The 13,637-nt window shown below is 55.2% G+C and overlaps 5 protein-coding genes across 5 annotated transcripts; 3 read left to right on the top strand and 2 right to left on the bottom strand.

Moving 5' to 3' along the window:
* Positions 1 to 509: 509 nt before the first annotated feature.
* Positions 510 to 881, bottom strand: BJ171DRAFT_409716 (protein-tyrosine phosphatase-like protein; the record flags this gene model as incomplete). Its single annotated transcript, XM_053107279.1, has 1 exon — positions 510 to 881. A coding segment is annotated over one exon (372 nt), but the record flags the coding sequence as incomplete, so codon positions are not given.
* Positions 882 to 3,352: 2,471 nt separating this feature from the next.
* Positions 3,353 to 4,099, top strand: BJ171DRAFT_406884 (kinase-like domain-containing protein; the record flags this gene model as incomplete). Its single annotated transcript, XM_053107248.1, has 1 exon — positions 3,353 to 4,099. A coding segment is annotated over one exon (747 nt), but the record flags the coding sequence as incomplete, so codon positions are not given.
* Positions 4,100 to 4,545: 446 nt separating this feature from the next.
* On the top strand, positions 4,546 to 5,271 carry BJ171DRAFT_39105 (uncharacterized protein). Its single transcript, XM_053107161.1, has 2 exons — positions 4,546 to 4,604; positions 4,716 to 5,271. Exon 2 carries the CDS (start codon positions 4,745 to 4,747, stop codon positions 5,225 to 5,227), a length of 483 nt encoding a protein of 160 aa, XP_052968071.1. The 5' UTR covers positions 4,546 to 4,604; positions 4,716 to 4,744; the 3' UTR covers positions 5,228 to 5,271.
* A 14-nt stretch (positions 5,272 to 5,285) lies between these two features.
* Positions 5,286 to 9,542, top strand: BJ171DRAFT_498337 (uncharacterized protein). Its single transcript, XM_053110354.1, has 4 exons — positions 5,286 to 7,899; positions 7,958 to 8,067; positions 8,099 to 8,898; positions 8,954 to 9,542. The coding sequence occupies exons 1-4, from the start codon at positions 5,303 to 5,305 to the stop codon at positions 9,416 to 9,418; spliced, it is 3,972 nt and encodes a 1,323-aa protein (XP_052968070.1). The 5' UTR covers positions 5,286 to 5,302; the 3' UTR covers positions 9,419 to 9,542.
* BJ171DRAFT_612385 (uncharacterized protein) lies at positions 9,542 to 13,383 on the bottom strand (the record flags this gene model as incomplete). The annotated part of the gene is made up of 2 exons (XM_053115288.1): positions 9,663 to 13,383; positions 9,542 to 9,592 (listed from the first exon to the last, which is right to left on the bottom strand). Exons 1-2 carry the CDS (start codon positions 13,362 to 13,364, stop codon positions 9,542 to 9,544), a joined length of 3,753 nt encoding a protein of 1,250 aa, XP_052968069.1. The 5' UTR covers positions 13,365 to 13,383.
* Positions 13,384 to 13,637: the final 254 nt, after the last annotated feature.

Below are 13,637 nucleotides of genomic sequence, written 5' to 3'. Positions count from 1 at the left end.
ACATCCCAGGTGTGCTCACATTGTCGGGAAGCCAAGCGACTCGAGAAGGTCGAGCATCTTGATATCGAGAAACCACACTTTGTACGGAGCTGTACAAGCTGCCATACGCTGTGGGATCGAGACATCAATGCAGCCAGGAACATGATCTCGGTATGCCAGTCGAACATCGCCACAGGAGATCGGCCGAGTGTATTCAAGACTGTGCTTCCGGACCCACCCAAAACAAAGAGATTGCCAACCAGGACGGGAAACAATCGCACGACCTGCCCACTGGGGTCTACGGATCAGCAGACCTGTGTCGCTGATGCCAGGAAGTGACTGTCCCGTTTCTTTCTGGTTTGACTGTATTTCGAGGAATCCGATCGCTCCCGAGTCTCCAACCAACGATGGTTCTCGGCTGATCAGTAAGGTGTCAGTGGCTCATTGGCCTTGAGGCACCGCTTGTTGAAGACCGGGAAATCCGGTGAGTTGATCACGGGGAGGAAATTGAATTGTGTGGCGTTGAAGAACACACATGATCGCTTGCTTTGAAGGAAACGCAGTGCATCCATTCGCCCGCAGACATAGAATTCTGCGAGCAGCATCAGCACGACTGTGGCGGAGCGACTGATCCCTTCGGCACAGTGAACAAATAATACAGACTTTGGGTTCTCGCAAAAGTACTGAATCAGCTCGTAGACGCCATACTTCATGATGTCCTGGTCGACGCGCCGCTGGCTGTCGCCTACGGGTATGTGTATGTAGTCGAACGCTCCCGGGAAGAACATGTTCTTTTCACTCTTGGTGCAGTTAACGATCGTCGTAATACCCCTTTTTAGTAAGCCTTCGAAATCTCTGGCACCTCCCAGGTTCCCCATGTAGATCCGAGAAGTGATCTTGGAAATCAGAGGCTTGCACAGGAAGTCGCGTTGTTCGGGGGCTAGCATATCGATTGCTGCATTTTCGGCTCGAAAAAAATCACACTAAGGACTTCGATACGGATAAGAGCGGACTGAAGAAAACATCGGTCCAGACCAGAGTGCGTTTCCCTGTATCATGGTCAACTCTACCCAGTACGTTAACGTATTTATCCGCAGTCGCGGCGACGATGTCTTGCAGCCCGAGCAGGCTTTCTGGACATCTGTCTTTGCCGGCTACGAGAGTATCGTCAGCAACATTGGCATCTTCTCGACCGTCCTCAGCACCTACAACGGAGAGGCGGCTAATATCTACCAAGTCGTCTACGACGGTCTTGTGACCAACCAAAACCAGTTCTTTGATATCACTTATCTCGACATGGTGTGGACTGTGAGCCTTGCACAGTTCATCGCCCGATCCACTCCAGCCAGCCTGGACTATGGTGTTCTCTACCATCGTCCCAATATCAGCACCGCCGGCGGAACCACACAGAGCCCTCGCTTGACCCGCTGGGAGGATCTCGAGAGCATCTGTAGCACCATCGGTCAGAAGCCCTGTTTCATCACAGGACTTAATGCCGAGGGTGGTGTGTCTCTGCTCGTCGAGATGGCGGCCTATTTCACCGGGCACGGCGTTGTGGATCTCCAGTCCGGCGTCCTTAATCGCGACGGTATCTTCCTCGCGGCCAAGTACATGGCCCAATGGATGCAGTCGAACGCGATGGATCCGCTGTCGCTGTCCTTGACGATGGCACAGAGCTTGGCTGCATTCAACTCGAGCACCACGTTGCTGTACAGCCGTGGCTGGTTGTCGACCATCTACTACAACCGCTCGGGTCTAAGCTTTGTCGTCGAGAGCCTCCCCGGCGAATACTCGGTAATGGGTGGGCAGTACATGGGGATCAACAAGCACGCTACCTTTGCCAACACCTCCGTGCTCAGCAACCTCCTCGACTACATTGTCTCCCCCAACGTCACCTTGCACCGAGGCCAGTTGCTTGGGTACATCCCACCCCCGGCCGTGACCAACGACTCCTTCGTGGCTGCGCTCAACACCAGTATCCAGCGTCCCTACATGACTGTGTATTACGTGCAGCTCTCTGCTGCGCTGTCGTCCTGGTTGATCGGTGCCATCAAGAATTACCAGGATGACAAGGGTCTCAATGCCTCCATCGACCAGCTGCAGATCCAGGTCACCCAGACGCTTTTTCCGTCTACCACTCCATCGGGCGACGGTCTCGTGTTGTCGACTCTTGCCATTGTCTTGATTGTGGCCGGTTTGCTGTTGGTCTTTGGGTTGGTTGGTATCGTGTTATTTTATACCATAAGTACCAGACCACAGAACGATCAAGCCATGATCATGGAATCGCTTGAGCCCGAAATCGGCTCATCTGCCCCGGCTACCACATCTTTCTTCGACTCTGACAACCCCTCCAAGATCGGCAAGGTGGTGGTCCTTCGCGGCTACCACGCTCGAGAGAGCGACGAGTTGTCTCTTGCCCCCGGTGCTTGTGTGAGGGTTTTGGCGGTGTATACCGACCGCTGGTGCTATGGCATGCGTTTGGACGACTCCAAGGAGGGATTCTTCCCTCTCGATTGCCTCGGCAACTCGATCATGTATCGCGCTTGAACAATGCGTCGTCGTGTGCCATGGAGATGGGGGGTGGAAAATGAATATTATCCTGTTGTATCGGTATCCACACATTTGGCACAAATTGAATACACAAACGATGGATGCATCTTCGATCACAGATCTGGTCCCTTCAGTACCCGGACTGGATACTGCCCTCAAGATTCTGGTTCAGATTTACCAGATTATACAGCAAGTGCGTTACAATACTCTGATTTGTCGCCAGCTGGGCACTCGAGCACGCGGGCTGTGGATGTCCCTCAACGACGAGTGCAAGAGAGAGCTACGAGATCATATTCGTCAAAAGGTAATCGAGACCGAGAATCTGCTGATGGAGATCAAGCTCTTCATTCTCGACTTGGTAAGTCGCAACATCTTCTACCACTTCCTCTTTGCTAGCCGCATCCACGACTGCATCATTGACTTCAACAACCGCATCAGCATCATCACACAGGACCTGCAGCTCGCATATACCGTCGATCTCCACCAAGACCAGAAGGTGATCGAAAGCGACATGAAGGAGCTCAAGCGCCAGCTGAACCACTTCATCCAGTCACAGGACAAGCAGCTCGGTGAGTACATCCCAGCCGTGAACGAACAGGAGTATCAGCGAGCATACAACTACATGGTGTCTGAAACGCTGTCAAGAAAGACGAGTCCACCGCCGTATACGGTGGCAACACACAGGTCCAACGAACACGAGGCCGATGCTACTTCTGTGGCATCGTCTCATGTGACGCACCAGCAGCATCTCTTCCGTGAGGTGGGTCAAAAAATCCTCAATCTCATCCGCGAAAAGAACAGCAGCATCCAGTCCGATGTGATCAACCATCCTCCTTGGTTCATCGAAACAAACGAAATCATGCGGGACAACAAGCCGCTCTATGCTACCGAGTATTCCGATATCTATCGCGGTGTATGGGTGGGCAAGGCGCAGGTCGTGATCAAGTACATGCGCAACATGGCCGACCGGGATCCCAGTGCCGTGCAGGAGTGGCTCGATACATGGTACTCGCTGCGTCACGATCACATTGTGATGTTCCTTGGCGGAAATCTGGATGTCATTCCACCCTTCATCGTGACCCGATACAAATCCAATGGCAACATCCTCAATTACCTACAAACACTGGACTGGAAGGAAGACAAGATCAATCACTACGTATACAGCATTGCCAATGCCATTGCGTATCTACACACCCGCAAAATCGTCCATGGCGACATTCGCACCGCAAACATGCTGATCGATGCAGATGGTAAGGTCAAGCTCATGTTTGTATTCCATGAGACCAAAGTAGACGAAGAGAGGTTACGCTGGCAGGCACCCGAGTTGCTGGTTGGAGATGGCCCCACCGCCAGCTTCCCCGGCGATGTCTATGCATTTGGGTGCTTTGTGTATGAGCTGCTCTCCAAGGGACGTGTTCCGTTCGAGAATATTCACACCGAGAGCCTCGCGCGACACCTAAACAATGGCTATCATCTAGAGGATCCTCTTGATCTCACGTCCTCTCAGAATCTCAAAAGGCTGTGGGATGTCGCCATGCCATGCTGGGACTTGGATCCAATTCACAGACCAACTGCCGTGGATGTCATGGAACATCTCTCCTATATACCCGATTCTGACAGGATCATTCAAGAATCTGAGTACCCGAGCCGCACGGCTTCGCGGTTCCCCGTCAAAGAAAACCGCCTCAAGGACGACACCATGACGGTCGTTATTTTGGGATGCCAATGTGAGTCAGATCTCGCTGAAAAGAAGCGCGAATGCTCCCCTTCCATGGCGCTCGCTCGACTCCCCGATAACCTCGACAAGTTGCCCATCCAGTGCATCCTGACGTTTCGCGGCTACCTCTACATGGCCATGGGATCGATCCTGCGCATCAATGCCCGTGAATATCGCGAATTCCACCAGGACTGGATCGTGGGTATCGTTCAGCTGGGTGATCACGTGGTTGCCGCCAGCGCCGATGGGCATCTCTCTGTTTGGGAGGACGGTCACCACCGCCGAAACATCCTTTGCCACGGCAACATCTGCTGCATCTCTTCCCAAGGCGACGACCTTTACGTGGGGCTCCAATCCGGTATGCTGCGCGTCTATCGGGACTTTTTGATGAAGGGCCGGCAACAGAGCCGCATCCTCACCCCTCCCGGCCCGAGTCCGATCGTATCCATATTCACATTCCCGCTCTTTGGCGTCGTGGCGGTGGTCTTCAAGACCGGCATGATCCGCGCAATCAAGGACAGCTACAACGGGAACGAGGAGGACGATGGCGGAGTCAAGGCCGTGGAGTACGACCATTCCTGCGGATGCACCAATAACATCAAGTGCTCGGATGATCAGCTGTTCCTCAAGGCCTGCTTCCCTGACACCTCCGTCCTTGCGCTTGACCCCAAGACCCTGACAGAGGTCTACCGGGTGGAGCTGCCCACGGCTCCTCGCTGGTTCATCACACACTCCACTGTGGTGTATTGTATACTGTGCGACTCGATCAAGGGCTACGACTCGCTGCATAAGAAGGTGATCTACAACCACCAATTGAAAGTGGATTTGGAGGTGCGGTGTGTCCACATGCCCCCTGGTGAAGGGTCCAAGATCTACATTGGCTTTCGTGGCGGGATTTACGTCTTTGACCTCGTGAAGCAGACCTTCACAGCTCCTGCGGAGTTGACAGCCACCCCAGCAAGCAGCCTCGCAGAGGTATAAGTAGGGGATGTGGTGCGCTCGATCGCCCGAGTTTTCTTTCACTGACGGATAACACCATCATCAGCAAAATCCAGCATGTTCAGCGCCCGTGTCGCCGCCCCAAGCACCCCTCCCCTCAGGGAAATCAAGAGTATCGTCTTTGAAAGCCTCTCGCCCGATGAGATCAAGGCCGTTTCCGTCATCCATGTGACGAGCCCCGAATTGTATGGCACCGACGGCAAACCCAAGCCCTGCGGTTTGCTCGATCCTCGTATGGGTACGTCTGATCGCTCGACCAAATGTGCCACCTGCGAAAGCGACATGATCCAGTGCTGCGGTCACATCGGGCACATCGAGCTCGCCACGCCCGTCTTCCACACCGGATTCATCGATCGCCTCAAGAAAATCCTCGAAATCGTGTGCTCCCGTTGCTTCCGCATCCGCATCGACGTCGCCGCCCCCGAAAACGGCGTTCTCGCGCACAAGCTCAAGAACGATCCTAAGGAGCGCTTTGGGATCTTGTGGAAGCACACCAAGACCAAGACCAGCTGCGATCACTGCGGGTTCCATGTCTACAGCGTGCGCTACGACAATGGCCGTCTCGCCGTCCAGTCCACCAAGGAAGCCCGCCAGATGCTCACTGGAGAAGATGCCCACGCCATCCTCTCCAAGATTGCCGATGCCGATGTCGAGTGCATGGGCATGAGCGACCGCCACGGAGCCGTCGTTCGTCCCGAGTGGTTTCTCGTCAGCGTGCTGGTTGTGCCGCCTCCATGCATTCGCCCGTCCGTCATGATGGACGGCGGCAGCTCCCAGGACGATCTCACGATCAAGCTGGCCGACATCATCCGCACCAACGACCAAGTCAACAAGTACAAGGATCCCAGAGTCAGGAGGGAGAAGGAGAAGATCTATGCCGAGTTTGCGGATCTGCTTCAGTACCATGTCAATACCTACTTTGACAACAGCATCTCGGGCCAGCAGGTGGCCACCCAGAAGAGCGGCCGCCCGCTTCGCTCGATCACGGCTCGCTTGAAGGGCAAGGAGGGCCGTCTCCGCGGCAACATCATGGGCAAGCGAGTCGATTTCTCGGCTCGCACCGTCATCACCGGCGACCCCAATATCTCGATCGAGGAAGTCGGGGTCCCCTTTCAGGTGGCCACCAACATGACCTTCCCCGAACGGGTTACCGCCATGAACATGGGATGGCTGCAGCGCCTTGTTGATGCCGGCCCTGGTGCGTACCCTGGCGCCAAGTACGTCATCGCGCCCGAGGGCACCCGCATTGACCTCCGCTTCCGCAAGGAACCCATCTTCCTCGGTGTCGGCTGGACGGTGCATCGCCACATGCTCAATGGAGATGTGGTGCTCTTCAATCGCCAGCCCACGCTCCACAAGATGTCGATGATGGGGCACCGAGTGCGGGTCATGCCCGGCAAGACCTTCCGTCTCAACCTCTCCGTCACGAGCCCCTACAATGCCGATTTCGATGGCGACGAGATGAACCTTCACAGCTGCCTCAGCTACCCGACCCAGGCCGAACTCAGCACCCTCTCGATGGTCTCGGAGATGTTTGTGTCGCCCCAGTCCAACAAGCCGGTCATGGGCATTGTCCAGGACGCTCTTGTGGCCATTCATCTCATGACCCGCCGAGACGTCTTTATCGGTCGCGAGATGGCGATGCAGATCACCATGCATTCGCCCAGGGAGGACATGTGTGCTTATGGGCTGCCTCCTCCAGCCATCCTCAAGCCCGTGCCCATGTGGACTGGGAAGCAGCTCGTTTCGTTGGCCTTCCCCGATATCAACCTCAATGGCTTCACTTCGGACCACCCCGATGGCGAGCGCACCTACAATAGCCCCGGTGACACCCGAGTCATGATCCGCAACGGAGAATTGATCGCCGGCAAGCTGTGCAAGAAGACCGTTGGCACCTCCCAGGGCGGCCTGATCCACGTCGTCTTCAAGGATCACGGCGGTGCAGTCACCCGCGACATGATCGACAACATCCAGTACATTGTCAACCACTGGCTCCTGCACCACGGTCACTCGGTCGGTGTCGGGGACATGATCATCCCCAAGCGAGTCATGAAGAAGATCGACAAGGCCGTCGGTGACTCGATCGAGGACGCCAGCACCCAGATGGAGGAAGCGACCGTCAATCGCATCCTCAACAAGGCCCGCGACACCGCCGGTCACCTTGCTCAGCGCCAGCTTTCCGCCTGCAACAACGTTAAGAAAATGGTCGTTGCCGGCTCCAAGGGTTCCTACATCAACATCTCGCAGATGGCGGCCTGTGTGGGTCAACAGAACGTCGAGGGCAAACGCATCCCATGGGGCTTCCAGGATCGCTCGCTGCCCCACTTTTCCCGCTACGATCCGACCCCGCTGTCCCGCGGCTTTGTGGCATCGAGCTACATCAAGGGCCTCAAACCGGCCGAGTTCTTCTTCCACGCCATGGGTGGCCGCGAGGGCTTGATCGACACTGCCGTCAAGACCTCGGACACGGGATACATCCAGCGCCGCTTGGTCAAGGCCTTGGAGGATGTGCTCGTGCAGTACGATGGGACGGTGCGCAACTCGCGGGGACACATTGTCCAATTCGTCTATGGCGAAGACGGTATGGACGGCACCGCTCCCGAGCGCCAGTTTACCGACATCCAGATGCTCACACCCGAGCAGATCCGCGACCGGTTCTTCTTGGAGGAGACTGCATCGATCGAGTACGAGCCGCTCCGCTGGGATATTGAGTATGTCCTGGGTCCCGCTCAAGGTCAGCGACGTCAAGATCCTTCCCGTCAACCTCAAGCGCATCATCAAATCGGTGACGAGCGATCTCACGATTCCTTTTGAGCCGATCGGTGCCTTCGAAGGCCTTCTACATGGTCCGAGCCACCCTCAACTCGCTCTTTACGAGCCCGATCGACGAGCAGTCCGATACGAGCTTGCTGCTCTTCCGTCTCCATGTGCGAACCACATTGTCCAGCAAGCAGATCGTCACCCAGCGCATCGGCCGCTTGCATCTCGAAGAGATCCTGCGTGTGCTGACTAAGCAATTCCGCAAGGGCGTCGTCCAGCCCGGCGAGATGGTCGGCGTTGTGGCAGCCCAGAGCCTGGGTGAGAATATCACTCAGCTCACACTCAACACCTTCCATCTGGCCGGCGTGGCCAACTCGCTCATGCTCGGCGTACCTCGTCTGCGTGAGCTGATCAATGTGGTCAAGAACATCAAGACACCCAGGACCATCATGAAGTTGCTGCCGGATGCACCGGCCCACAAGGTGGTGCAGGAGCTTGTGTACAAGCGCCTCTACGACTTTGCCACCGAGATCTCGGTGCACTACGACCCACACCTGGAGCTCGACAACGACTTGGTCGGCCACCACTACCTCTTCTCGGACGAGCCCGTGTGCTGCCCATGGGTGCTGCGGGTCGAGTTCAATCGCCAAGAGCTGCTCGTGCAGCCTGGCTGGCAAATGAGCCAGGTTGCAGCGCTCTTTGAACGCTCATTCCCAAACACAGCCACCGAAGCCGTCGCCTTGAGCCAATCGTATTTCCAGTGCTTCTACACGGACGACAACAACGACCGATGCGTTATGCATGTGCGATTCCGCGAAGACATCGAGACCCAGGGAGACATGGAGAATGTCAACGAGTTCATGGAGGTCACTGGAATCGAGATGCTCAAGAGCGTTCACATGAGCGGCATCGAGGGTCTGACGAATCCGAGCTATCAACTCAGCAAAGGGAGAAGTCGTCGTATCCGGCATCAACCTGGAGGGGTGCTTTATGGTACCCTACATCGACCCGTACAGCATCAAGATCAACGATCCCGCCATGGTGCTGCAGACGCTCGGTGTCGAGGCGGCTCGGCAGTGCCTGCTTGATGAACTCAGAACGACGATCGAGTTTGACGGCTCATACATCAACTACAGACACATTGCTTTGCTCGTGGATGTGATGACTTCCCGCGGCGGTCTCATGTCGATCACACGTCACGGCATCAACCGAGCAGACGCCGGTCCGATTGCCATGTCGAGTTTCGAAGAGACGACGGACATTCTCTTTGATGCGGCTGCCCAAGGCACGGTGGATCGCTGCGATGGCGTTACTGAGAAGGTCTTGCTGGCTCAGCTGTACAAGGGTGGCTCGGGTCTCATGGATGTTCTGCTGGACGAGGAAAAGTTCATGGAGATGGAAGTGGCTTGGTAGAGAGCAGGCCCTTGATGATGTCGATGTTTTGCTGCCTGTTCGTTCGCTCCGTATCACCCTTAATCCATGCATAAAGCCCATGTAAATACGCTGCTAAATGAATAATACTATCAAACGATTCGACTAGCTCGGTGTTGTCGTTTGTGAGCCGTGGTCGGTCGGCTGGGTTGAGTTCTTGGATGTATTCCCGCATTCCAGTGGTAATCGGCTCGAGATATGCGCGGTCTTGGATCGATGGGGCGACCAGGTTGATTAAGCGGAATGGGATGGCGTTGTTGCTGGCGTCTCGGTTTGTGATCTGGAGTCCAAGATCGGCAGCATTCATCGTCACCCAAGCCGCCTCTTCCCAGAGTGTCGATTTGTTGATGGTCTCCAGTGCTTCCAGCTCGAATTCCAAGTATCTGGTCAGCTCTGTCTTGCGTTCCTCATTGTTACGGCTCTGTGGTTCCCACATTTCGACCACTCCGGTATAGAGCGGTGGCTCATTTTCTCCGTAGCGGTTGATCCAGTATGACGGATCATACCATCTCGTGTGGACCTCGCGCAGTGTCTTGTATTGCTTGTATCGAGCGAAATGTAAGGCATGCACCCATATCTCACCCGCATCGCCAACGGCCAGGCTCGTCTGGACTCGATACTGGATTCGAGATGCGAAGAGCTTACCCTGTTCTCTATCCTGTTCAGTGTGTGTGTATCGATGACCAAGGACGACATCCGCACCCAGCTGCCATCGAATGCCCTCCTCGCCATCAATGTATGATGGGATCAGGTCGGGTTTGACTCGTCCCTCTCCGATCTCATGCTGGTGCCTGATGACCTTCTGCAGGATATTAGCGGGGATGAGTCGCAGCTGGTAGTATTTGAATGCATAGCCGTTCTGGTATTCGGACTCGCCTTGCACCGGGGCTCCATTCACAAGCCGCCTGACAACATAGCCATTGCCCTTTGAGCGGACGATCTGGAATGTGTCCGGTAGGAACGACGGCTCAAAGCCCTTGCGCATTTTGTCCTTCTGTGCCTTGAGATTCAGGACCAATACATGCTGCCCGGCTTTGAAGGCTCTGCTGTCATCGCCATAGCGGAAGGGAAACCGCTCGAGCGCAATCTCCTGTGGAGTGGGTCGTTGGTCGGCGCGGAGACCCAGTGCTCGTTGTTCTGCCTGGGCAATGGCATCGGCATCCACGATGTAAGACACCACCCCACGGGCCTTGAGTAGATCGTCCACTCTGCGGGCACTCTCTCGTTTCGTGTCGAGCCTGGCTCGTTTATTGGGCGTCGTTTTGATGGTTCGATGGTAGTTGTTATTGTAGATCTCCAAGCATTTCAGATAGAGCTTGTTGGGGTACCATTGATTCATTTCCTTGGGATTCGTCTCCCAGAACCGCCGGAACATGGTGCGGATGGTGCGGATGAATCGGTCGACCACGCTGGGCATGTAGATATCGCCCGACAGGAATGCCTTCCGGCGGATCTTGAATGGCTCCGGGACTGGCTGCCCACCATTCGATGTCCATGGTCGGTGCGTTGTACCGGCGTCTCCAGTCAATATGCCGATGATAGCTTGTTGTTCCTCGGGCATAAAGTAGAAGAACTGGTCTCCGCGTCGGGCTCTGGCAACGATGGGGGTCATTAGGTGCTGAATCCGGTTCTGCTGCCGTGGATTAGGTGGTATTTGAAACCGGTCGTCTCGCAGCACCTTGAGCACGAATTGCATGATTTGCTGCTCATCGAAGTCGATCTGGGTGATGTATGTGTTGACGTCCAGGATGATCTGGCTGAAGAGCTTGGATGTCAGAGCACCCTCCTTGTCGTGCTCTATGTAGCGCGGTCGGTAGCCGTCGATCAACACGATGGATAGGAATGCTTCGATACAGGCCTCCTTGGTCTTGCGCGCGAGCGGTCGAAAATACGCTTTTCGCGAGAAGACATCGATCATGACAAATATGTATCCGTAGAAGAGGTTGGCCGAGTTGCTGGTGCGCAAGTCGATCAGATCGATCTGGGCACACTCACCGTGATAGAGTGCCCGCATTTCCGTGAAGGAGATGTTGCTTCGTTTGGGCTTCAGGAAGCGGTACCGGTGAGCAATGCTTGCGACGAATCGACGGGTCAGCCCCTTTGAAATCGGTACGGGTTCCTCGGTCTCGTCGTCTCCGATTTCGCCATCTTCGCCGAGCTGCTCGATCAGGTAATTGTAGAGCTTGTCGGGGCTGTAGTAGAGGAACGGATTGTCGTGCTCCGGCTCGGTACCGGGTATGAAATTGGGGTCGATCTTTCGACATATCTCGCGCCACTTACGGTTCAGGTATCGACGCAGTGTCTCGACGTCTTCGTCTGGTTCGTCCTCTGTCAATGGTTCTGGCTCGTCATCCGAGTCCGAGTCCGAGTCCGAGTCTGACTCATCGTCTGGTGGTACGCTTGCTTGACGTGCTTCTTGTTCCTCGGGCTGACCATCTTCGTTGATGACAATGTTTGTCTCGACTGGTTCATCATCTGTCTGGTCTCTGGTGGGTGCTGGCGTATCACTTGTCGATCCACGGAGTCTGGCGGCTCTTACCGCTTGCAAGGGATTGCTGGGCTCGTAATTCGGGTTATCGAGAGCAGCTCGCCTCACTTCATTGAGCTGATTGTACGATCTATTGAGCTCAATGCGGCGCTCTTCCCCACGCTCCTCTTCGCTACGCAGTCTGGCTCGTTGCTGTGCGATGCGGAGGGATCGACGGCCACGCCGGTCATCATCGTCGTCTTGGTCAGGCTCGGTCGGATTCCAGCCATCAGCGGCGTCTATGGCGGGCCATGGGGGGCGGGGGTGATTATCGATTGCATCCGGGGAGGACAGCTGAAGAAACCGGCGGACAACATCTGGTAATGCTAGTCGAGTTTTTCCGGAATCGTGGTAGTACCGGATACGCAGTGACATGAGGCGATAGATCTCGTTGGCGTCGCATTTCGTCTCTTCGTATCGACCTCTCTTCCATTTGATCGTGTATTGATAGCCGTCCTTGAAGACGCCCACACCCGTGATTCTATCAAAGACCCGTTGTTCCAATGGAGTGTGTATCGGAATGAATGGATTATTGTCATCGGTGATAGCCACCCCACTTGCCTGGAGTTCCGCGAAATCCCTGAATTCGGGTGAAAGAGCGGCCGAGTCCTCTGTAAAGAAGCCGAGCTGTTCTTCACCACTCGCAGCAATGGGGTAGTGTCGCAGGATGATGTCATAGACATCCTCAGGCTTCCCTTGGACGTCACGTATACCCCGTTTAATGACACTCTGTGGGATCCAATCACGCAATGGGAATTGAGGGAAGTGGAAGTTTGGGTCGCGCAATACCCCTTCTGCGCAGTATTTTTGGAGCGCATCGACTCCGTTGAGATACACGTAGTCTTTCGTACTGAGCATCAAATCCTCGACAGTGACACCCTCGATCTCAAACTTTGTATTAGGTTGGTTATGTCGGTGTACCTCTATGTCATACAAGAACCCTTTTGCTGTTCGTTCGGTTTGCTTATCATTCCGTGGTGGTGGAGAGTCTACGGTCTCACTACGCTTGCGATATCGCTGTCTGATGATGCGATCGATCACCAAGCCCGTCGGCCATGTTTTATCGACATACTCGAACACAATCTCATCGGGTCCGATGAGGTCTGCTCGGAACCAGTCAGTGGATCTCACAGCTAGCATTTGCCGACCGGCTTGTCGACGAATGACACGCTCCACTTGATACTGCTCAACCTCTGGGACGGGATTTACGTGTGGTGGATTCGGATCCTCTCTCCACACAGCATACTTGAAGCCTTTGATCTGGTCCACGCTGTTCAGCTCGACGCGTTGGTTCGTCATGCGTGCTTGAGTGCGCTGAAGCCATGTGTGAAAAAAAGCAGTAAAGAAAAAATCCCAGGAAAGATCATACCGCAGAACCATGACGGACAACACGTCTCTCATCGGCAAGCTCGCCCCACAGCTCCGCGACGCACCCGAGGGCATCCCACCCGGGTGTATCCTTCTTCCGAACAACCTGCTCGTCTTTGATTCTCCCGAAATCCGTTTGTTATTCCCGGACCACGAACCCGATGCGCATGGCTGCATGAACCCCAAGACCATCGTTCCTGCCGAACCAGCCGCAGAGCCGATCGATACACCGATGCCCGATGCCGATGCTGCGCCACCACAACCGGAACCCGCACCAGAGCCAGAACCGCAGCCTCAAGCAGAACC

The sequence above is a fragment of the Polychytrium aggregatum genome, assembly GCF_025602895.1.
Source record: "Polychytrium aggregatum strain JEL109 chromosome Unknown BJ171scaffold_12, whole genome shotgun sequence".
NCBI classification, from domain to species: domain Eukaryota; kingdom Fungi; phylum Chytridiomycota; class Chytridiomycetes; order Polychytriales; genus Polychytrium; species Polychytrium aggregatum.
This window is presented reverse-complemented; position numbering and strand designations above follow the sequence as displayed.

Excerpts from the sequence above, each read along its gene's own strand:
- BJ171DRAFT_39105 (XM_053107161.1), top strand. The coding sequence starts at position 4,745 with ATGATCCGCGCAATCAAGGACAGCTACAACGGGAACGAGGAGGACGAT.
- BJ171DRAFT_498337 (XM_053110354.1), top strand. The coding sequence starts at position 5,303 with ATGTTCAGCGCCCGTGTCGCCGCCCCAAGCACCCCTCCCCTCAGGGAA. Across the intron at positions 7,900-7,957 it reads CCCGAGCAGATCCGCGACCG|TATGTCCTGGGTCCCGCTCA; the intron begins GTTCTTCTTGGA and ends TGGGATATTGAG. Across the intron at positions 8,068-8,098 it reads GATTCCTTTTGAGCCGATCG|CCACCCTCAACTCGCTCTTT; the intron begins GTGCCTTCGAAG and ends ACATGGTCCGAG.